This window comes from Erpetoichthys calabaricus, chromosome 11 (assembly GCF_900747795.2).
Source record: "Erpetoichthys calabaricus chromosome 11, fErpCal1.3, whole genome shotgun sequence".
Lineage (NCBI taxonomy): Eukaryota > Metazoa > Chordata > Cladistia > Polypteriformes > Polypteridae > Erpetoichthys > Erpetoichthys calabaricus.
The window spans coordinates 75,682,797-75,707,617 of NC_041404.2; the positions used below are offsets into that span (position 1 = coordinate 75,682,797).

General features: G+C 38.4%; 1 protein-coding gene across 3 annotated transcripts in view; it reads right to left on the reverse strand.

Annotated features, from left to right (window-relative positions):
• Nucleotides 1-652: 652 nt before the first annotated feature.
• The window catches only part of kdm5c (lysine (K)-specific demethylase 5C), a 132,662-nt gene continuing 108,493 nt past the window's right edge, over nucleotides 653-24,821 (reverse strand). For all 3 annotated transcript variants that reach the window (XM_028813375.2, XM_028813373.2, XM_028813374.2), the window contains 9 exons: nucleotides 22,229-22,596; nucleotides 21,709-21,847; nucleotides 21,417-21,596; nucleotides 21,029-21,181; nucleotides 17,262-17,858; nucleotides 4,932-4,986; nucleotides 4,307-4,506; nucleotides 2,681-2,884; nucleotides 653-2,269 (listed from right to left, as the gene is read on the reverse strand). In XM_028813375.2, coding sequence (XP_028669208.1) covers nucleotides 2,261-2,269; nucleotides 2,681-2,884; nucleotides 4,307-4,506; nucleotides 4,932-4,986; nucleotides 17,262-17,858; nucleotides 21,029-21,181; nucleotides 21,417-21,596; nucleotides 21,709-21,847; nucleotides 22,229-22,596 — 1,905 coding nt within the window. In that variant the 3' untranslated portion in view covers nucleotides 653-2,260. The remainder of the gene's footprint in view (nucleotides 2,270-2,680; nucleotides 2,885-4,306; nucleotides 4,507-4,931; nucleotides 4,987-17,261; nucleotides 17,859-21,028; nucleotides 21,182-21,416; nucleotides 21,597-21,708; nucleotides 21,848-22,228; nucleotides 22,597-24,821) is intronic.

Here is a 24,821-nt window from a genome sequence, read left to right on the forward strand (position 1 = left end):
TTTTTCACTGCTAGGCAAGTGATGATTGTCAAGAGAAGGTTTGAGGAGTGCAAGAATTTATTCAGCTTTGCAACTGGCATCACCCGGAGTTTCCTAACAATGACTGTGAACAAGCCATAGACCTAATGGGCTAATTAAACAATACACTAATCTTGCATAAAATACTGAAATGTGCCACCTTTAACTTTGTCTTTTCTTGATCAGTTCATCTTCTGCTCACTTAACTATTCACAGTAAAAGGCATTTTAAGCACTTTTGCAAGTCACTATATGTGTAGCTGACTTCCATTCCTTCAGTACAATACAAAGTCTAAGGAGTTTAAGGGGAGCTTCTCAGAATATATTACACTGGCCTTCAGAGGACTAATCTCAGGTTTACACACCCTTATGTAAGCAGTCAAAGGTGAACTGAAGGTTAAACCACTCCATGCCAGTGCCAAGCTCCATGCCCCGTCTGCTGCTCTCAATGCATTCTTATAAAAACAAAGCTGGTTAAAACTCTACTTGACGTAGGGCAAATAGCACAAACACACAATCCATAAACTGGCCACACTGCACTGGCCTCCTCTTCGTTTCGGCAGAACTTCAAAAATTTTGAAACTTAAAGTCCACATATTTTCAGTAAAGTTTAAAAAAAAAAATGTAACCCAGGCTAATTCAAAACAGTTGTGTCTAATCTTTATTTCTAACAAGAAAAATAAACAAAGGCAACATTTGAATAAAAGTTTGAACAAATAATTACAAGCAAATGGTATTGTAATAATTACAGTAAAAACAAACAAAAAAGTCTTGCTGTCCAAGGGAAAAAAAATTTAGACCTGTTGGAAAGAATAGCACCAAAAAGCTGCTTTTGTTTTCATTTTTAGTAATTGTGAATCTCTGCCTTGCCACTTCCTTCTCCTGAGAAGGGCACAGTAATGCTTCTGGTTTCAAGGTGACAGCTCCCATCACTGTCATGTGTGATTAGTGTGACTCCAGTATGGCCATCGCACTGCACCAGATGGAACAGTTTAGCTTACATTTACAAGTATTTTTTAACCCACATGCTCATTTGTCCCCCAGTGTGAAAGTGCAGAAAAAACTATGAAACATTGTTAAATAAAGCTTACAAAAGAATAAGTCCGTGACCAAAAAAGTTAGCAAATGTTTCCATGGTTATGGACACTCTCCCTTCTCAAGAAAACCACTGTGCAGACTGCAGTCTTGGTCCAGGCCTTTAGGAAGGGGTGGGCTGACCTTCAGGCATTTGGGCTTCACGAACTAGACTCTGCCCACATACAAATGGAGGCCCCTTTACTCCCTTTCCCTTACTCACTCACTCTGCTCCTGGTCAGTGGAGACAGAGAAATTTGTCAAGCCTCTACTTTATTTGTGCACTGCTGAAACCCTAATTCATTGTTTCAAAGGAAAGTGCACACATGTTGCAAATCCACGCCTGGTTATGTGTCATGCATGCTCCTTGGAGGAGCAATGAATTTGTTCAAGAGACTGTTTTCCTGGGTGCCCACAAAATGGTTCATTTTAAAAACACCTTCACCAATTCAAACTTTTCACAAATGGTATGAATACAAACCATCCATGGGGCCCACAGTTCTGTACTTAACATTTTGATTAGCCAGTAAAGGCCCACAAACTCTAGCTGCCACATGTTGGAGATGTGACAGACCAAGGATTACAGAAAACAACACATGGTGAGAGATGCCTGAAGGAGCAACACATCCGACCACTGGGTTTCACTGCTCCACCGAATCCATGGACTGCCTATGCAATCACGATTGGGGCCAGTTGAAAGTTTCTGCTTTGGAAAGCAAAGTACAGTAGTAAAAAATTTATGAAAACCTTTAAAGCAAGAAAAATTTATGAACAGAACACAAGGCTGAACCAAGGTGAGAAGAGGACAAGCCCAAATGATGCCCCTGGAGGAGAAACATTCTAATTTCTGGACCTTGAAGTACAAGGCAAAAATAAAAGCACAACAGAGAATGTGTCCTTTTCATGCCTCTTGCTCACTTAACATAACCAAGGCGAACTTCATCAATTCAGTAGCCATCTCTCCAAAGTTTGTGTGTTTTCCCACAGCTGCACTGGGGGCCATGACAGTGGGAGTGAGAGATGGTACTTTCATTCCTGTCAACGAACCCAGCCTTGTTTACCAAAAGCATAGGCAAGACAAAACAAGAAGGTTGTCAGGATCTGAATGATGATGAGAGTCCAGTTTGCTCCTTTTTCAACTGTAAGTAAAATCACTCCCTCCATTGCCATCACAAATGCTAAAAAACAGACATGAAAAATATTAGCAAGACGTTATTCAACACCACATGTAAGAAGACATTGTGTTCTGTTGTTGGACATGTGTTGAAGAGGTTGAGTATAGCGGTTCAAAATAAACACCATAAAACAAATTAAGTAATGGGTCCAGAGTGGTAAACATTACTAGAAAGGCAAATTGATGTAAGTAAGAATGATGTCGAAAAAAAATGTACAGAAAAGATGTATAGAAGGCAAGGTACAGCATTCTTAGAAACTGCTATTAAGAATTTTCAATTTACTACTGTACATTTTAACTGCCTTCACCTTATGGTTTTAGTACTTTGGATAAAACAATATGAAACATCACTAAATAATATTACATCATAGCCACAACTAATATATTAGCTTTTAAACACAGGCCCATATCTTACCTCAAATCCATTTCTGTGAAGGGGCAATGCTACTTCTGGTTTTGTCTTTTTTGTTTCATACTCATCTTGTGACGTAGACAGAAGCTGAGTTGAGCCCACTCTTACTCCAACCCCATCGATATTTCCTCTCTCAGACTTTCTCTTCCTTTTTTTATCAGAGTCCTTTGCTCTTCCTTTGCCTGTCCGAGTCTCTAGTCGTTCGAACTAGAAAAATAATTCAAGCAAAACAACAAAGTGGCCTATTTTTTTAGTTTGTGGAGTTACATCAAAGGACACAAAAGCAGGTGAACATACAGAGCATACCGAGTCACAAAAAAATATTACTCCTACCCACTCTCCTCTATGCACCTACAGTGCCTCCATAATGTTTGGGACAAAGACACATTTTGCCATGATTTACCCCCCAAACTCCACAGTTTAAAATTACAAATTAAAGAATTCAGACGTGATTAAAGTGCACATTGCCGACTTTCATTTTAGGATGTTTCCATACATTTCGGTGACACATTGTAGAAATGACAACACTTTTTAAACATGGTTCCTCTCCCCCATTTCAGAGCACAATAATTTTTGGGACAATTGGCATCAATTGTGATTACACAGAGGTAAGATACCTTGGCTTGATTCTACCTATAGACTAGCTTGGGTGTCTGTAGTTGCCATTGCTCAACGTGAAGACAAGAACTGTGCCAATGAAAGTCAAAGAAGCCAAGAGGCTGAAAAACAAGAATAAAACCATGAAAAACATCAGCAAAACTTTACCTAAATCAACTGCCTGAAAAAATCATTAAGAAGAAAGATCGCACTGGTAAGCTCAGTAATTGTAAATGGACTGGTAGGTCAAGGAAGACCTCCACTGCTGATGACAGAAGAATCCACATTGTGGTAAAGAAAAAGCCCCAAACGCCTCTGCAACAGATCAGAAACAGTCTTCAGGAAGCAGATATGTGTGTGTCAGATTAAATGAAATACAGATTCCACAATGCAAGATACAAACCACTAGTAAGTCACAAAAACAGGATGGTAAGATTACAGTTTGCAGAAAAGTACTTAAAAGAGCCTGCAGAATTCTGAAAAAGGTCTTGTGGACAGACGAGACAAAGATGAACCTGCGTCAGAGTGATAGCAAGAGCAGAGTGTGGAGACTAAAAGGAACTACTCAAGATCCAAAGCAAACCACCTCAACTGTTAAACATGGTGGGGGTGTTACAGCTTGGGCATGTATGGCTGCCACAGGTAATGGTACACTTATCTTCACTGATGGTGTAACCAAGAGGCAGTAATTGCATGCAATGGATATTCAACAATGTACTAAATATGACTGCTTTAATATGCCTACCATTGCCATGTCCCAAACATTATACTGCCCTGAAATAGGAGGACCATGTAGAGAAGTGTTATTATTTCTACATGGTGACACTGAAATGTATACAAATACCCTTAAATTAAAGTCTGCAATGTGCACTTTAATCATGTCTCAACTGTTTGATTTGCAGTGTTAAACTGTGGAGCAGTGGGATAAATCAAAATAAAAGGTGCCTTTGTCAAATATTATGGAGGGCTTGGTATTAAATTATGAAGCTAAATGTGTTTAGCCAAACGGTGAAGTAAACAAAGTAGACTCACTTCTATTAGTTGACTAAGCTTTTCAAGGGGAGGTTGTTTTGCTGCCTGAAGTACTTTCCAGATGATCTGGCTCTGGTCAAGTGACACCTCCAGAAGATCCCCCTCAATCAGAAGATCTTCCAATTCCAATTGGGTGTCTAAAGTCAGGTTAATAACAGGTCCTTCCAGCCTAGGCAACAATGCACTCATTTTATCCAGACCTAAAAAAGACAAACAAAACAAAAATAAGAACAGCAAACTGTATACAACATGTGAAGAGTTGTACGATAGATGTCAGCCAGCAGTGAATAAACATCTGAAAGGCCGGCACCTGACTTACTGGTTGGACTCTGAAGCTACATTTTCTAATACATGGATGTGGGAGTCAGACTACTTCAACAGCAACAGGTGGGAATCAATCTGGATAGAACATTAGCCTAATGAAGGGTATACTTATTACACTTACTGACATAGTGGTCATGTAGAGATACCATTCAAGAAAACACCATTGAGAAAGTGCACCTCGTACTTACTACTCCTTTAAAGAGTAAATAATGACAGAATTTAAAATGGCCTATAAGGCTGCATTAGATTGATTTGTAGGTTGTCTGAGTTCTTAACATGGTTTGCTGGATTATTAACATACCTGTTATAGATGAACTGACATTTTCTTTTCTGCTATCCCCATTTTCCTGAGACAGCTGCAAAGAAAAAAAATAATAAGCAGTGAAAAAATTAAAACACCTTGTGGCTCGGAGAACAATTCTCCATATCTGTGCTCAATGAAGTAATGAAACAAACCAAACACATTTTCTTTGGCATATTTTAACAATTTATTATACAAAATTATAGCACGAGGTGCACAAGCACCCCAAAAGTGCAATATTAGGGTTGACCACACAGAGGAGGGGAGGAGAGATGTAATGTCAGCAGCACAAATAACAGGCTGATGAAATTCATTTTAAAATTTATTTATAGGGGGCACACTACTATAAAGTGTAATCCTGTAATTAAGATAAACATGATCCATTCTAGAGTAAAGAGAACTGACAAATATGCCTGCCTGCAATATTATATACTTGATAGTTACAGACTAGGGAATCCATTCCCGGGAATTCCGGGGATGACACAGTGCACGGGCATCTCACATGTGAACGGTTTTAGAACGACCAACACTTATTTTTAATAAACCTACTGCAATATGTTGACACAAACAAAAGACTAACCTTATCTACAAGCAGTTCATGCTGTCATATAAGTACATGTATCTTTAGTTGCGGTAATAAGAGCATAGAAAGCACAACGTCCTCACAGGTGGCGCAGTGGTAGGCTCCCCTGAGCAGCCATGAGTCGAGGTAATTCTTGGTAGTGAAAACCAATCAGATCGCTTTCTGCTACCAAGATTCTAGCAAAAATTGAAAGCTCGGGCCAATCGCAGCCCATATCAGCTACCAAGAATTGACCATTCACAACCCATTTCGGCTACCAAGAATTGGCCAATGACGGCTCGGTTGGCAATAAAAGAATTGGCGAATCACGGCTCGTGTTGGCTACCAAAACTCAAAAAAGGGCACGCCAGCCTCTTGTCAGGTTAACGTATTCTGCAAAAGCTTGTTCGAGTCGGCACAGACGCTTTGCGATTTGCGTTTCATTTTGAACTTTCTAAAATGTTACTCACGAGTGTCGGTTTGTGCAGATATATTTACATTCAAGTACACATTTTTTGAATGATTTTTTTAACCATTCTTGGTGCAGTTTATTACATTTATTAAATATGTGTGCAAAACGTGTAAAGTCAGATATAATAATGTATAAATATAATAAACATGGAATTGTATAATCATAGTTTCATTTTTTATACTTACTAATTTCACAGATTGTTCATATCAGTGCTAATACAGAATAATAATAATTATACTCTATATTAACATTGATGTTATAAAATATGCTTATAAAATTGACCTACAATACTCTAATACTCAGACGATTGTAATCGTGCTGTAGAACAGCATATATACTGTATATTATATATATATATAAATTCTTCCATTCAGCAATGTGCCATGAGCGGGATTCGAACCGAGATCCCTGCTATAATTCTTGGTAGATTGTCTCTCAAGAATCGCAGCTATACCTCGACTAATACGCGATATCCTTAGTGCTGCTGCTTTGCAGTAAGGAGACTGTGGAAGATTGTGGGTTCGCTTCCCAGTTCCTCCCTGTGTGGATAGCGCTTTGAGTACTGAGAAAAGTGGTATATAAATGTAATGAATTATTATTATTATTAACAACATGTCCAGCGTGCGGTCTCCAGGCAAGTGCGCACCTTCGTGCAGAAGTACGCCAGCTGCTGAGAAAGCACGCTCTACCTTCACTGAAGCAGGCGGCACAGTCATCAGATACTGATACACTTGTTCTAAACAACGCCCGTGCTTGCCGTTGCTCTGAAACACCGCCATTTCAGCTTTTACTGATGCATCCAGTTTCTTGTCATCATTCTGTGATGGCAAGTTTCTTGGCACAGATAATGTGGATGCAACAAACTGACGCATTGCAATTTCAAGTTGCTGTTCAAAGCTGTTGTCTGATGAAGTGCAAGCTGCAGCAATGGCGCCACCTTAATTATTTTCAACTATAACTGTTATTTCTTGATCGATTTCTTTTACACGCTATATATGCGTGCTTGGCCGTTCCCGTTTTCCCAGGAATTACAGCAGTTTCATTCCCAAGAATGCGGGAAGGAAAAATGTCCGGTAATCGGGAGCCCGGGAATGTATTCCCTATTACAGACTAGAACATATATTTTTACTAATCATCAAGTTCAATACAACTGGGCAAGTGTCTCCTTTTCTTAACTAGACAACAGAGAGTAAAATATGCACTTAAACTTCTATGACAATACATCTTTATGATTTACATAGCTGCAATAGTTCCTAACTAAGATGTTATACAACTGCATTTTTCAACAGAGGTTGTTTTTATTAATACCAAGAAATTAAAGTATTAAATTTAAAAATAGGCATTTTTAGCTAAACTACTTACATGATAAAATGCCTGCTGTGACTATGCTTTAGAACCAAATTATTCTCAATGAGCACGACATATTTTCACCTTTATCTGTAACGGTGGTAAATTAAAAATGTGTGTTTACTCCTTCCTAATACTTTTCAAATTTCTTTGAATTCCTAAAATAGATGAAATCTGTTAGATTGGCCTGCTGTGAATCTGCTTGAAGAATAATGGAAGATCTACTATATAGCTCAAAGTTCGATGTTGCAAATATCACTAAATTTTTTAACGGAAAAATACAAGTTATAGTGAAGCACTGCCCTCTTCAGGTCAAAAAAAAAAATCAATAATTAAAGGAAAACAAAAGTACAGTATATGATACCCAATTATGTGAGGGGTTGCATCATCCAAGACAAAAAAAAAAAGGAGTAAAACACTACTTTTCTTATGATTCACAAAAGCTTTACACTAAATACTGTACTAAGGATGTAAATTAAGAATTATGTAAATATCACCCTTTTAACCTCAACTGTACCAAGCAAGTGGTTGTGGAGCTTGTGACTGTGGGAATGTAGGCATTACTTACTAACTTCTCAGCTAATGGCAGCATGTCATCAGTGTGGACCATGTCCACATGCTCTGCTGTTTGTTCACTTTATACATTTCAATGTGCTATGGTGAACTGGCAGTGGAACTGTGAATCTGATTTCTCTGGCTCAGAGGCAAGTGCTTTGCAGCGTGAGCTAAATGGAGTGCTCCATCCATCAGCTGCACAGAGCCCTTCTCTGACTACTTTGAGCAGAGTGCTTCCCTGGTTACATCTGCTGATTGTCCCCACTTTCTCTGTGCTGTGTCGCCACTACACTCCACCCATATACTGTGCAAATCCCACCCACTTTGCCAACTGAATTGCTTTGGACACACACACACATACACACACACACACCATAAAGCATCTCAGTTTGAATATTTATGTTGTGGTGAACTGCCAGTGGTGACCTGTGAAACCATGTCCTCTGTTTCAGAGGCAAGCGCTTTGTGGTGCAAGCTGAATGGAGATTTCCAACTCTCAGCCATTTAGAGCCAGCCTCTGACCACCGTGAGCAGTGCATATCCTTGGTGACGCCAGCTTATCCCTCTGTGTCAGCCTCCACCTTCTCTAAGCAACATCTCCACTACAGCGCCAATCCATTTTATCCCAGTCTTTCGCTATCCAAGTTAGCCTTGGTTCACATTACCTCAGATAATAGGGGCTTTACTGTATAAGGTATTTACCCGTGCAGTCATGTCCTAACAAAAACGAACAAAGAATGAGGAATCACTTAAATTAAAAAGTATGTGTGCAAACAAGACATGTTTTGAGAATAACATGCAATGACAGCAACACAGCAATCCTCAGTGGCCTATGTCTACAGGGAAAGATACAGGAAGATAGTTTTTGGTCTGAAATACGTTAAGAGACAAAAAAAATATTGTATTGTAAGTTTAAAGGTTGAAATTGTTGAAATAACTACAACTGGTTAGATTTCTAGTGAAAAATGAGACTTACATTTTGATGATTGGCAAACTTCATGTAACATATTACAGATAAAAAAAAAAGTATGAAAATTCATACGGCAGCATGCCAACTGCAATACAACTTACTGTTGTCAGGATCTATTTGAAAAATAAGTCACATTGCTTCATAGGTTCACATATATTTTGTTATGCTTATATGCTTTTGCGTTTTCTTGCTTTTTTTCACCTTCTGATGATGTCATTTACCGCTACTATGGTAATACAGTGTAACGCACAAGAATCAATTAGGAAAAAAAAAAAAGGGTTTATTTTGTCACACTCTCAGAGTCTAAGGAAGCTCTCTAGTTTTAGGAACCTGGTGGGTATTTCACCAAGTGTGCTTCATTTAAATAGAGAAGCCAGGACTATTTCAGCTGGTTTCATTTCCACCAGAACAAAATTAGGGCAAGCTGCCCTTGGTAAAGAAGGCAACATGGCATCATCTCTTAACCTGCTCCATGCCAGGCTAAAGATCAAACTTAGTCTATTGCTGCTGTTTGAGAGTTCACGAAATTCACATCGCAAAACACTGAAAGGTCCGAATTTTTTTTTTTTTTTAACCCTTTAACCGCCAACTCCCTAAATATTCCCCACGCCAGGCGAAATCTGAACAATTTTCGTTTTTTTACTTTTTTACATTTTTTTTTACATTTTTTACATTTATTCAAGCAGTATTGACCACTAAATGTTGTGCAAGTTCTAGAAATGGGCAAACACATAATAAAACACAAAATGTACCTTTTCTCAGGCTTCTGGATTTATTGTCTACTTCAAAACGGAACAGTCAAAAGTAATTCAAAAGTCAAAAGTAGTTCAGTCAATCATAGTTTCATTCCCAGTATTTGAGTTTGCTGTGCCACAGGCCAAAGCAGGGAACTGCACAAAGTCCTGGATTGCTGGGACACTTTGAGCAGAAGGTCTTGACGTCTCTACGCTGACCCTTCTTTGAACAGACACGACAGCGTTTTTCTGAAAGTCCAAAGTCCTTACATTCATCTGGCAACACTGCTGAAATACTACTCGTAGGATCCTCTTTGCCAGTGTATACACGAAATCTATAAATGTAACCTGAATTCTCAGCTAAGCAAAACATCTTGATACCAAACCGTGCCCTTTTCAATGGTAGATACTGTCGAAACTGTAAGCGGCCCTTCCAAAACAATAAACTTTCATCAACTGCAACTGACGGTCCTGGCTTGTAGGGCAACTGAAATGCTTCAAATAAATGATCAATCAAAGGACGTAGCTTGAACAAGCGGTCGCGGTTTGGATCTTTCTTATCTGGCTCATTTCTGTTGTCATTCAAATGAAAGAATTTCAGCAGCAAAGAGAATCGGTTACGTGTCATGACAGCTGCAAAAATAGGTGTTGCATACATAGGATCTGTAGACCAGTACATCTCAATATCTGATTTTCTGATTATTCCCATCAACATCAAAATCCCAATGAATTTTTTCATTTTGCTTTCATCAGTGTCAAACCAAGCACGAACACGGGAATGTGGAGGTAAATTGGGATTTTTCTCAATAAACTGTGCTGCATACAGATTTGTCTGATGAACAAAATGTCTGATCAAATCAGGTGACACAAACAGCTCATAAAACTGCTCAGCAGTGTGATTGTTTACATCAACAATAAAGCCACACGTTGCCTCAAACGGATGCAGAAAAGGTAGTTCACCTCAGGCAGCAGCCCAGCTGAGATGCTGGGGATACACCCACTCAGCGCCGTCATCCGATGCGTCTTCATTCACAGTATCAAGCAGCGCACGTTGCTGCTCATCATTGTTGCTAAAATCTTCTTCAGAACTGCTACAATCATGATCAGAACTGTCCAAAATCGCCTGCAAAGCCTCACTTGAAGTCAGTTTACGTTTCGCCATATTCACAGCTTTCACTTTCGAATCACATCACGTGATCGGCCAATACAAGCGCAGAGCTGTCGAAATACAACGTAGTAATAATACCCACGCCAAACTGTCAGTTGTACTACGTGCCAGGCATTCATTTAACCACAGGCAAATGTGCCGGATAATTCCGGCAGTATGGCGTTAGCAATAAAACAACGGTGCCGGATATATCCGGCAGAGGGCGGTTAAGGGGTTAAATAACAATTATATCTTAGTGTTGGCTTAATGTTTAAACTGTCATTATTCTCCATCTCCATTTTTTCTTCTCTTTTTTGCTCTCTTTTCTTTTGGCCATTTTTATACAGGTTTGATGATGCAGAGAACTTTCAACAGGCATTGATTGCTGCACTGGGAGGTGCAACGAGTATCCATGGCACTAAAGTGGTTTTCTGGCAATCATGTAGTGAAGGCTGCCCTTTTTGTTTTTGGGCAGCTAAGTGTAACTAGGTAAAATACAGTTATCAATATTTTTTATCCGTGACACTACATAAAATCCTTTACATTTCCTAAGCACAATAGGTACAATAAACTGCCCTAACATGCAAATAACAGCACCATCAAGTTCATTAGAGGCTAACAAAGTAAAATACAAATCATTCTATTGGATCAATGTCTAAATCCATTTGGAAGTGCATGGTCAGTTGTACTGTGCAAACCTCTCGCAGGATGAGTGACATTCAAACCCAGACCCCCCCCCCCCCCCCCACATCCATAACAGAGGCTGCAACTTTCATTATGGCTGCTAAATGTGCAATATATGTTACCATAAAAATGTATTTTAATTTAACACTATAGTATGTCCTTTTATATTATTTTCACCTGTTAAGTATGCTTTACGTCACTTATAATGCTACTGAATACAATTGCTTCAAGTCTGATATTTGAAAACTTGTACACAATAAAACTGGACTATTCAAAGAACACTTAAAAAATAATGACATTAATATTTAACTATGCATTGCAGAAATTCACAACCCTAATGAAGACACTTAATCAGCCTGCTATTACAGACCACACACAGGGTGAGCCAAAAAGGAGTACCACATTTAAAACGTTTATGCTACAAGATAAAATAAATTTCATTACGACACAAGAAAGGGTATACAAAATAGATTTTTTCACTGTGTTTTAAAAATGAGTTCTTCAAGGTGGTGGCCATCATTAGCGATACACTCTTCGAGACAGTTTCTGAATGCTCACATGACTCGGCCATTTCAAGGAGAATAGGGCTTCAAGGTTTTGTGGTCAGTGTGTGCATACCTTCGACTTAAGCTAGCCCCATAAGAAGAAATTACATGGAGCAAGATCAGGCGAACAGTGAAGGCCACCCGACATCACCGCACAGAGAGATCACCTTCCCTGGAAACATTCCCCGCAAAACTTGCATGGATCTCCACACTGTATGAGCTGTTGCTCCATCCTACTGAAACCAGGCATCCACCACATCCATTTCTTCCAGTTGGAACGCAAAAAGTTCTCTGGCATTTCAATGTAATGTTCTGAAGTGATGGTGACCTTTGTTTCCCCCTCCTCAAAAAAGTAAGGGCCTACCTACAATGTCAAATTCTGCAACGGCGCACCAAATTGTAACACGCTCACTGTGCAGGGATATCTGATGAAGTTAATGAGGGTTGGTTTCAGCTCAATAGAGACTGTTTGCTTATTTACGTAACCATTCAAATAGAAATGTGCCTTGTCGCTGCACAGGACGATGGCATCTCTAACGGTTTGCAGAATTTACATTTACAACATTTAGCAGATGCTCTTATCCAGAGCGACTTACAACAGTGCTTAGTAGTCTACGACTGTTCTTCAGTCTTTAAGGCTAGGATTAAATCTACTGTCATTAAACAAGTTACTGCTGACCAAGTTGTACACAAAACCATGCTAGAAGAAAATAGAAAAAGGGTAGAAAAAAAAAAAAAAGTATGGGGACTTTAGTCCCCCAAGTGCTGTTTAAAGAAGTGTGTCTTCAGACGACGTTTGAAGACAGTGAGGGTCTCCGCTGTTCGTACAGCAAGAGGAAGTTCGTTCCACCACTGAGGAGCCAACACTGCAAAGAGTCTTGATGCATGTCGTCCTCTTCTTTTAAGTAAGGGTGGTTCGAGACGAGCAGTGCTTGATGTTCTGAGAGTTCTGAGAATGTTCGCACATAACTCTCTACGGCTCTCCCAGTCTCTCTCAGCGAGTTCCTGTAGTACCATCATTTTGTATGAATGGAAATTAAGGTCCTCATGCAAAATCCTCCTCAAAGACGTGTTGGAAATGTCCAAGGCAGAAGCATGTTAGCGTACTGAATGTCTAGGAGACTACAAAATTGATGTCCTTACAGTTTGGATGTTTTCAGGTGTTCATACAATCCAAGGATGGCCTGGAGATTTTTCTGGTCAATGTTGTACTCATCTGTCTAAATTTAGCCACCCACTGAAGAATTGTTTTCCAATTTGGGTGTCACCATTAGGAGCAATGCTGAAGTGCGTTCAGAAGGCGCATTGCGTAGTGATGATGGATTCATTGTTTTTGAAGAATGCTACGACAGTGAAAGCACGTTGTGCACCAGACAAAGGCATGTTGCTGACTGAAACTACAAGGGATGAACTATCAAAGGACCCCCACCCCAACCCACTCGACTGCCTCTACCTTGTGCAATGACCTTGAGAAATGTGGTACTTCATTTTGGCTCACCCTGTATTACTTTTTGTTCAGCTGCTGAAAGGACTACCACTGTCTCTGGTATATGGTCTTTTATTTTAGAAGAATAAAAAAAAGCTCTAAAAATTTCAAAGCTATCCCATAATACACCATGCATCCCATTGCGATCACACTAAAAGTCACAGGTACTCAATGCCTAAGACTGTTTTGAGATAACAAGAAATACTTTGCACTTGTGTTGGCTTATTCAAGTAAGGCTTGGTTAGTCTCAAATTGCATAGGTGGGCTTCGTGGAATACCTGCCCAGACCAGTTGCAAGCTACTTTTGCAATAATAAACCATGCTTTAATGTGAAGTATAATACATGGTGGGCTAAGTGCTCATATTGTGCTAAGATACACAAACAAACCAGCATTAACAATTGTACAATTTACATATAGTGGCAATGTGACACAACTTATTAAATTAAAACACAGCATTACATTCATAAGTAGTGGTGGTGTGGAGTAAAACAACTGAATGTTAATTTGTTTTTACTTTTAAGAGGCACGACTTAAAACATGCTTTCTCATACTCTTAGTTTCTGCTTTTGTTTCAAGTTCCACTATGTACTGAAGGCATCTTTCTTGGTTATGCATGTGGCTTTTTAAGACTAAGGTGTTAACATTAAAAGCTGCATTAAGAGTTTTAAATATCTGCAGCAGAGCAGAGAACAGCTTCAGGGACACAAACTTCTGTTTTTATTTTCATTACATTTTTTTTATTACTATTACCAGGTTTTGTGGAGTTACAGTGGTGTGAAAAACTATTTGCCCCCTTCCTGATTTCTTATTCTTTTGCATGTTTGTCACACAAAATGTTTCTGATCATCAAACACATTTAACCATTAGTCAAATATAACACAAGTAAACACAAAATGCAGTTTTTAAATGATGGTTTTTATTATTTAGGGAGAAAAAAAATCCAAACCTACATGGCCCTGTGTGAAAAAGTAATTGCCCCCTTGTTAAAAAATAACCTAACTGTGGTGTATCACACCTGAGTTCAATTTCCGTAGCCACCCCCAGGCCTGATTACTGCCACACCTGTTTCAATCAAGAAATCACTTAAATAGGAGCTGCCTGACACAGAGAAGTAGACCAAAAGCACCTCAAAAGCTAGACATCATGCCAAGATCCAAAGAAATTCAGGAACAAATGAGAACAGAAGTAATTGAGATCTATCAGTCTGGTAAAGGTTATAAAGCCATTTCTAAAGCTTTGGGACTCCAGCGAACCACAGTGAGAGCCATTATCCACAAATGGCAAAAACATGGAACAGTGGCGAACCTTCCCAGGAGTGGCCGGCCGACCAAAATTACCCCAAGAGCGCAGAGACGACTCATCCGAGAGGTCACAAAAGACCCCAGGACAACGTCTAAAGAACTGCAGGCCTCACTTGCCTCAATTAAGGTCAGTGTTCACGACTCCACCATAAGAAAGAGACTGGGCAAAAACGGCCTGCATGGCAGATGTCAAAGACGCAAACCACTGTTAAGCAAAAAGAACATTAGGGCTCGTCTCAATTTTGCTAAGAAACATCTCAATGATTGCCAAGACTTTTGGGAAAATACCTTGTGGACTGATGAGACAAAAGCTGAACTTTTTGGAAGGCAAATGTCCTGTTACATTTGGCGTAAAAGGAACACAGCATTTCAGAAAAAGAACATCATACCAACAGTAAAATATGGTGGTGGTAGTGTGATGGTCTGGGGTTGTTTTGCTGCTTCAGGACCTGGAAGGCTTGCTGTGATAGATGGAACCATGAATTCTACTGTCTACCAAAAAATCCTGAAGGAGAATGTCCGGCCATCTGTTCGTCAACTCAAGCTGAAGCGATCTTGGGTGCTGCAACAGGACAATGACCCAAAACACACCAGCAAATCCACCTCTGAATGGCTGAAGAAAAACAAAATGAAGACTTTGGAGTGGCCTAGTCAAAGTCCTGACCTGAATCCAATTGAGATGCTATGGCATGACCTTAAAAAGGCGGTTCATGCTAGAAAACCCTCAAATAAAGCTGAATTACAACAATGTTGCAAAGATGAGTGGGCCAAAATTCCTCCAGAGCGCTGTAAAAGACTCATTGCAAATTATCGCAAACGCTTGATTGCAGTTATTGCTGCTAAGGGTGGCCCAACCAGTTATTAGGTTCAGGGGGCAATTACTTTTTCACACAGGGCCATGTAGGTTTGGATTTTTTTTTCTCCCTAAATAATAAAAACCACCATTTACAAACTGCATTTTGTGTTTACTTGTGTTATATTTGACTAATGGTTAAATGTGTTTGATGATCAGAAACATTTTGTGTGACAAACATGCAAAAGAATAAGAAATCAGGAAGGGGGCAAATAGTTTTTCACACCACTGTAATGTGAAAACAAGACTGTCACTGGCACCATGATGATATGAAATAATGCTATTCTTTAATACCTGGTATTGAAATAAAAAGCTTGACATAACTTTCTTTAGCTCCCAAGTATCTGGATGTTACAAATACTTTATTTCTGCACTGCATTTCAATAAGTAGCATCTTTTATTTTAAGAAGGGAAAATACTGCAATCGAAGGAAATAAAACAATGCTATTGGCTTTTTTACAAAATTGCAAAGTGAAACATAAAAGCATGGTCACAGAACTACATTTACCTTAATCCGTTTTATTTAATGTTATAAAATTATAATAGAGTTTATAGAACCAACTGATTGTACCATCACTTTTCTTTTAAATGTCAGCCTTTTAAGTCCAGTAAAATGTATAGCCTACTGTATCTGTGATATGTGGGCAATGTAAAAATTCTTGTAGTCTCAATCTTTCATATTGTTTATTTTTGATGTGTTAACAATGTGTTAATTAACTGTACAAGCATTAACTCCTTGACTATTCAAGATATAATCATGAACACGCAGGACCTCAATATCTACGTTAGAACTATTCCAACTACTTCCCCAAGTGAGCTGCCTTGAGAGTGCTTAAACAAATCCAGACATCAATTAATAAGCCTCATCTATTTATAGTATAGTTATTTATATTAAAAAGTCTATTCTGATATAAGGTTAAAAATTGTGTGTGAACAAGAATAAAAAATTGCAGAGTTATGTTATAAAGATTCCTGAAATATAAATCAAGGCAGTAACAGTGTGCTATACATAGCTCTGCTCACTAAGTTACAAATATCAAATCAGCACAGGTGAATCAAAGAGTAGCATTTCCTACTCTTCTATCAGGTTAGTTTTGAGCAGAGAAAGGTTTTAAAAAATTCTCAAAGGCATTGATAAAGTGGATTCAACAGAACTCTTTAAACAAACTGAATTGTACTTGAGGATGCCAGTGGAAATAGGGTTACATTTATTCAGCACAGAAATCCAAGAGCATGATTCTCCCAAATAATGGTGGAACTCAAGTAAAGAGCCACCAAACTCAAAGCACAGGCCCTGTCAACTAAAATAAAATGAAAAGAATATAAGCAATGTGAAGGTGTCAGGTAGCAGAAGAATTTGTTCACTCTATTTTGAACCATTATTACAATGAAAAGATGCATGGGAAACTATTCTACACTACAGTTTTCCTTCAATTAGTTTGATCATTAAAGTGAAATTCTAAAAGTACAGTTTATTCAATTCATAAAGCATTCACATTTTACAATGCAGAACTCTTGCTGCAGTAACAACTAAAGAAAACAGTAATAACATTTCACAAAGGTATGGGAGAATAGGTTTTGAGGACTACTGAATAAGCCCTCAAAAACTGAGCCATAACAAGAAACTGGATATGCCTCCACATATATAGTTACAGCGAGGAAACCATCTTACCACTGTGTTCTTTGTGTCATCTTTTTCATGTTTCTCCTCGTTGTCCTCTGGCTCATCAGGGCTGTGCTTGTCTCTGCAATACCCAATACTTCCCTTGTTCTCCTGTGTTGTCAGTTGGTCTTGCATCTCAGCCAGTTTGTCCAGTGCTTTCTGTAGTTCAGAAGCATCAAGCACCTGTCTTGCCCTATGCTGCCAATTAATTGCTCTTTCTGTCAGACACTGTAATGCCTCGCCTTCTGGTAATCGCACTGGCACCCGCTGTAATGCAACAAGCAATGCCAAAATGGTCTCTAAACGTGGTCGCCGACTCCTTTGGCAGAGTGGGCACAAAAATTTAGAGTCCCATTCCCACCAATAAACAGATAGGGAACTGTGATTGGCTAAAAGCTTTGGGAAAGGAACACAGCCTCCGTGAAACCAGTCACGGCACAAGTCACATCGTAACACAGGCAACTGGGGTGGTGAGCTGCAGATGCATATGGAAGGGTAAGAGTCCGTGTGTAGGCTTTCTGTTACACCTGGCTTAGACATATTGACCTTCTGTAGATGGAGGATTCCCTCTTTCTCTTTTTGCTCTCCATCTTTGAAAGCAGAAACCTGTGCAAATGAGAAAAAGCATGCCAGTTGAATGACTGCCTACAATGTTAGTGATTACACACAAGATCAATGGGACACCCTCTAAGTCTGATTAAATTAAGAGGAATTAGGGTCAAGCATACAAAGCTGTGTTTTATGATGTCAATTTAAAGAAACTAGCAAACTGCCAGATTCATTACCTGAAGAAGAAAAAAAAACTTCATAGGTATATTTGAAATGTACACTTTTCTTGAGAAGGTTAACTGAGAAGCAATCTACAGCTGCGTTTTATATTTAACAACCAGGAAAACTTCAGAATTAACTTTTCTGGTACAGGGAGAAAGACGGATTTTGAATTATGAAAGTTTGAATTCGCATTTTGAAAGTATCATGTAAGTACCTTTATCTTCTGTTTTGTGGGGTTGGTGAGGCTGGTAGATTATTACAGAAAAAAACCCACTCTTGCTTTAATATAAGGATTGTTAAAGATGGATAAACACAAAAGAATAATAAATAAAAATACATAAATCTCTGCTTACTGCCTTTATTTCCTATAGTGGGAAAATCCTATGTATTCCTCCCTTTGAATTTCTTCTAAAAGAAGAAATACTAAACACGATTGTTCAGTTTGTGAATGAGTTTGCAAGCTGGCAAAATTGATGTCTTTTATCCATTTTGATAAAGTTTTTCTGTGTCAACATTTTTTAAATGCAGCACAGCAAGTCTTTTGTTTTCCATTCTTTCTTTTCCAGCTTGTGCTCATAATCAGGAAGGAGGAGCCATGAGCCAACAGCAGCATGTATAATACACACATAATTTGTCTGCTGGCTTTTATTTCAATTCTGAGGCTGTAAACTGTAAATACAAAGCAGTAATGACACTTTTGCTGGTTCTGAAAATCTCATGCGCTGAAGGCTATGCTTTGTCCAAAGTTTTCTGGTGCTCATAGAGTGTGTGCAATTTGTGTTCTGTTGTCTAGAACTCTAGGCTTGGTTGCAACTTAATTGTGGTAGTCTGTAATTCATCCATCCATCCATCCATTTTCCAACCCGCTGAATCCGAACACAGGGTCACGGGGGTCTGCTGGAGCCAATCCCAGCCAACACAGGGCACAAGGCTGGAACCAATCCCGGGCAGGGTGCCAACCCACCACAGGACAGTCTGTAATTCAGGTAATTTAAAATAATAATAATAATAATAATAAAAAAAAAAATCACACTGTCATCCTCTTTTACTAGCATATGGATTACTTCGGCTAAAGGTTAGGATAAGTTACAAATGTATGTGATCATTGTTAAATATGATGCACTGTGCACCTCACCTTCCTCAAAGAGGCTGGGCTTAATTCAATACCCACACCATATTCTTACAGTTCTGTTTTCTGCTTCTGACAACTAAGTACTAGAATCATATTTCCTTATCAGAAGAGAACCTGACAGAGAGAAGCTTACTCAGATCCAAAAACATATTTCTTTGATTTTGTAAGTAATACCACTTTGGCTGAGGTATTGATGTTTAGTGTGCAGGAAGTCCCACTTGCCAAGTCAAACAGAAAGTGGACAATGTTATTTAGTTCTGCACCATTAAAAATGAATACTAGAATTTCCCAGGCTAATGAATGTTTACAATCTCTAAATACTGTACAAGGATGCTTTTGATAAATAAATAAAACAGATGGGAAAATGTACATCATCACTACAAAACATGATACAGCAAGGACTTGAAAATATATACTACCATAGTTTTACTACTCTGGAAAGCTGCAGAGAGTTCAGTTTCCACCCACTGAACACCAAAGACCTCTCTCCTTCCATACAACCACTGGTTTATCTGAGCAGAATTTTATTATGAATGGCTCTCCGTTACTAATATTGAATATGAACACATCGTACAGGAGGATGCCGAGAAATGTTTAGTATGGCAGATTTATCATTTTTCTCATCCTGTTCTAACACAAGAAATTCCCAGGTCAACTCTCTTAGAATACATTTCCATAAAAAAAGTCGTACACTCAGTGATTTATTGGTAAATTCTCAGGACGGGCTGCAACTTTCCATAGTCCTAGCTAAGACAAGTAGGTATGTTTGTTACAAAAGATAAAACTAAAAATCTTACTCGGGAAACCAAACATTTGAAATGCCAAATACAAACACTTATTTTGTGAGCCTGCTGGGCAAGGAAGTCAAAGCCCGTAGCATCAACCACAATGCAAGATTCAAAACCAGTCCTTTGGAGCCCAGAGTAGGATTGTCAATAAAAGTATACATCTTTAGAATGTGGGAAGAAACCACAATGCCCAAAAAGCAAAACCATGTGGGTTAATTATGGAAGCTGCTTCACGAAATCACCCATTAACAAATTATTGTGATTACAGTTGGTATGTTAAACAGTGATAATTTGTCATAATTTCTGTCATTCGGAATATTATTGGATTACTATTCCATATGATTTTCAAAAACTACCTTGTAATTTTTTTATATATTCGTTTTCAAAACCCATTTTTATTACTGTTCATGCACTGTCAGTTCATATAAAGCTTGATGACAGACATACTAAATTAAACTTTAATTTTTTTTTTTTTTTTTTTTTAATTAGAACAGCATGACTTCTGGTACTGAAAGCAAGTCAAAAATGAAATAGCATAAGTTACCATTTCATTGCTCAAAGCAAGATTCAAAGCCTTAAATGTTTGCAAACCTCGTAAACTGTTAATCATTTTTTTAAAATGAAATTCATCATTCTGAGCAGACGGACTTAAAAGCCAATTCCCCAGAAACTCCCCAAGGTACATGGGGCCAAATGTAACATAAATATACAAATAAAGCTGCCTATGAAGTATAAAAAATGATATTCTGGTCAAAAACCTATTATTTCAAACTGTTTGTGCCACCTGTTGACCAAAATGTTTTCATTAACATTTACTTGTTAAAGCATGTTCATTTTCTTGATATTTTGAGCATTACACAAATGTTTATGTTTTTCTGCATTTGACACTGTACCAAGAAGTTATGTAATCTGTCATTCCTTATGAACTCTTAGTCATGTAATCTGACAATCTTAAGCCGGTGAGATCCACCAACTGAGGTCTTTAAGCGTGACATACTCTCATTTGTGTAGTGTGAGCAACATAGGTGTTTCATGACTCAGAATTAAAAGAAAACATTACTCCTTAAAATTAGCAGTATACTTACAATTGAGCCAGGATCTCGCAGATCTTGTGCAGACAAACCTAGGCTCTCAATATCAGACTTGTAGAGGGACCAGTCTCGCTCTTTTACACGTTCTCTTCTAAACTTGGCACGTTTTACTCCATTAGAGCCAATATCAGCACAGGGGCATAAAACCTAAGTATAGATACATTTTAATTATGACAATTAATAACATGCTGTAAAAGCAATGTCAGTCAAATTAAAAAAAACTAACACAGAATAAAAAAATGAGAACTGCAAAATGGAGCATCTGTCAGAATAGCCTGTCTACAGAAAATATTATAGCCGATACTTCACAGGGCAGGGAAACTGCAAAATAAAAAGTGTGTTTTATGAATTAGTCCGCAATGTGGCCACAGAAGCTACTTACTTCTAGTAAGCTGTAACAGGAGTTCTTCTTAAGAAATGTCTTACTGGCTTTCTCTCTCCATGTATGTGCACTGACCACCTGAAGTTCCAGATGTCGCAGTTCTTCCAGTTGGACTGGAAGGTCCCTCCCAATGGCCACCAGACCCTCCAAATCATCTAAGCAAGGATAGTGATCTCCATTCTAAAACAAGGAATTATTATTTAGAAATTAAAGAAAACAAAATTCAATATCCAACCATATTAAAAAAGTTAGTCAAGTAATATTTATACATGTAGTTATCTTATATAGCTACCTGGATCTCCTCAACGTCGGCTATCCATGCCTTTGCTTTATTCAGAGCCTCCATTAGTGCCAGAATATTAGGCAGGTGTACAGGAATGTTCTGTGCCTCCTTGATGATGGTATCCAGGGTGGCAGGAGGATGTTTCTGTCTGGGGTGGAAAAAAACAAAGTTTATCAACCGGGCAGGAAGCTTTCTAATTTTTTAGAGGGTACTATAAGATTTATCAGATAAATTCAGGAAGCCATCGACTAAATTAATCTATCAGGTACACATGAAAACAGGCAAACTGCTAAAGTTTTGCATTTGGGACCTTTCTTAAAGTCACCAAGATAGATAGGTATAGATTTACACACACACACACACACACACATTTCATTTCCCAAATTATAAATCATTTTAAGAAAATGTATAGATCAACACACACAGCATACACATACCTGTAGTTGAATTCAGACTAAAAGAATAACCATACATAACACAAATGTCATTTTAAAATAATGTCAGTTTTAAACTTGTTCCTTCTACTTACCTGGCTTCCAGACAAATCTGAGCCTTCTCTTCCCATCTCTCAGAAATGGTGAGTAGCTCCTGTAACTCTGCCATTGCCTTCTCCACAGCAGAGCTCTGTGGGATGTTGCAGCCAGCCTCCATTAGTGACCTCATCACTTCTAGAGTAACCTGAGACTCTGAAGATGTGAGGGCTTGTGTAACCTCACTAAGCCAATGTGCTTGCTCTTGCAGTCCTTTCAGGAGTTCCAGCTCAGGAGTATCTACTGGAAGATTAGCTCCCTGGTCCAGAAGTTCTTGAACTTGAGAGGGTGGTGCTGGGTCAAGGGCAGTGTCTTTCAATAAGTCCTGGACGCAATGCTGATAATGTTCAACATCTACTAAGAGAGCCTGCAATAAGAATAAAATGTGTAAAGCTTTAAGATATATACAGTTTCTGGTTTAAAGTTACTGGCCAGAATAAAACACGATTCTAGTAGTAAAAATCTAGAATAGAAAGATTCTGGGTATTGTGTATTATTTTTAATACAAGATTCTGGGTATTAGTTCCTACTAATCCGTTTTTCCTGTCTTGAAATCTATCGATAGGTTACTGGGAATCTGCAAAATAAGATTTTTACGCAAAACATTTCTTTTAAAATTATTCTGCTCAAGATAATTAATCTGGAATATTTTATCCATGCAAATGGCTTTTAAATTATTCTTAACTAAACTTAATTTGTTCCTCGTGGTCAAAGCATGAAACCATTAGTAATTCAAAAGTATTGAAATTAAAGCAAATGGGATCAAGGAACTTTTCAAATCTGTCAAAATAAATTATAAGAGATGGTCAACCCCAAGTTTGTAATAATTCTTATATTAACCATGGACTAAAATACAAATAGAGAAGTAAAACAAAATTAAAAAAAACCCCGCAGTTTGGATTTCGGCAAGGATTATACAAGAAAGGACAGACATAAGATAGTCTAATAATATAGAAACGCCTACTGCGAAAATGTGCTCAGTTATAAGGAAAGTTGTGTAAAACAAAGCAAACAGTACATCACATAAGGTATTACTGTGGGGAAAAAATTCAGGTGTTTTGGAAATGTATACCCAAAAAAAAAAAGACTGCACCAAGGCAGATAACAAAATAAATAAAAATCTGAGAGGTAAACTAAATTTGCTTTTAAGATAAATGGTGCTAAGTAAATGATATGGAATAGAATGTGAGATGTGTATTAACCTGCGGTGGGTTGGCACCCTGCCCGGGATTGGTTCCTGCCTTGTGCCCTGTGTTGGCTGGGATTAGCTCCAGCAGACCCCCGTGACCCTGTGTTCGGATTCAGCGGGTTGGAAAATGGATGGATGGATGTGTATTAACTTAAAAAAGTAATTCTGTTTTTACAAATTAGGGAAGACAATTACCTGATCCTAACCAAGTCCTAAACCTAAACTTTGCGAAAAACACCAGAACACATTTCACAGATATTTTTTTTTTTTTTATGGAACTAAAAGTAAGTATACATTATGAGTTTACGTATGTATGTTTTTTGTACAAATGTATTAGTGTCATGCATCATACTGATGGAATTCTGGAACGGTCATCTGGCCAGCGCTAACTTTGTTTATTGCGTTTTGAAAGCTTGTGCTTATGTGCAGGTATGGGATTGAGGTCTGGACTTTGACTTGGCCATTCGAAAATCTTCATTAGTTTTGCTTTTTGAGCCATTGACTTGCTGTTGTGCTTAGAATCATTATACTGCTGGATTATTCAGTTTCGTTCCAGTTTAACTATTGAATACTTGGCCTCAAAGTTTTCTCTACAATACTGTGGAATAAATGGAAGCTTACAGTGGACTCCACGACTGTGTGGTATCCTTATCCAGTAATTGCAAAACTTCCCCAAACTACCATTTCTCCATTTCCATGCTTGAGAGTTAGAATTCTCGTGCTGATACAATGTCTGCTGCTTCCTTTAAAACTGAGTGCGCGAAATGTATTCTCTGCCTGCATCGACTCGTCCTTGATTCATTTTCCATGTTCTACAGCAAACTCCCATATGACTTGACTGTTGATGCAACAAAGGCTTGTGTACCCCCTCTGCCTCAAGGACTTCAGCAATACCTGGACTTTAACAGTTTAAGAAATCCTGTAACAGAGTTTGCTATAGGTACCAAAGATACCAGGTTTACTGAAGGAAACAACCAAGAGAGTCTGCCAAGACAAGCATGTTACTTTTATACACAAAGCATTGGACTAACTGAGCAATAACTCAGGGGAGATGTTTTTCTATTGCTAAAGTAAAATACATGTGAAACCTCACACCACCATAACTTCAGTACAAATCAACACTGCAGGGTGCGATGAACACCAAGAGACCTAGACAACAGAATATAAAGCACACTTTCTTTCCATTGTCCTAGTAAGTGCTCTCCATGAGCCTTAGGATAAGGCACTGCCTTCAGTTCCTGAGACAACTGGAAACAGACAAAGACTAAACATTATTTCTGCTTGATATTTACAGTTCCAAAGCTGATAATGCTCATAACCTCCTGTATAGTGTAAATGCCCACAAATGCTCTGTGTATGTATATCTGGTCATTGGTGTCACCGTTAAGCTAAAAATAATAACC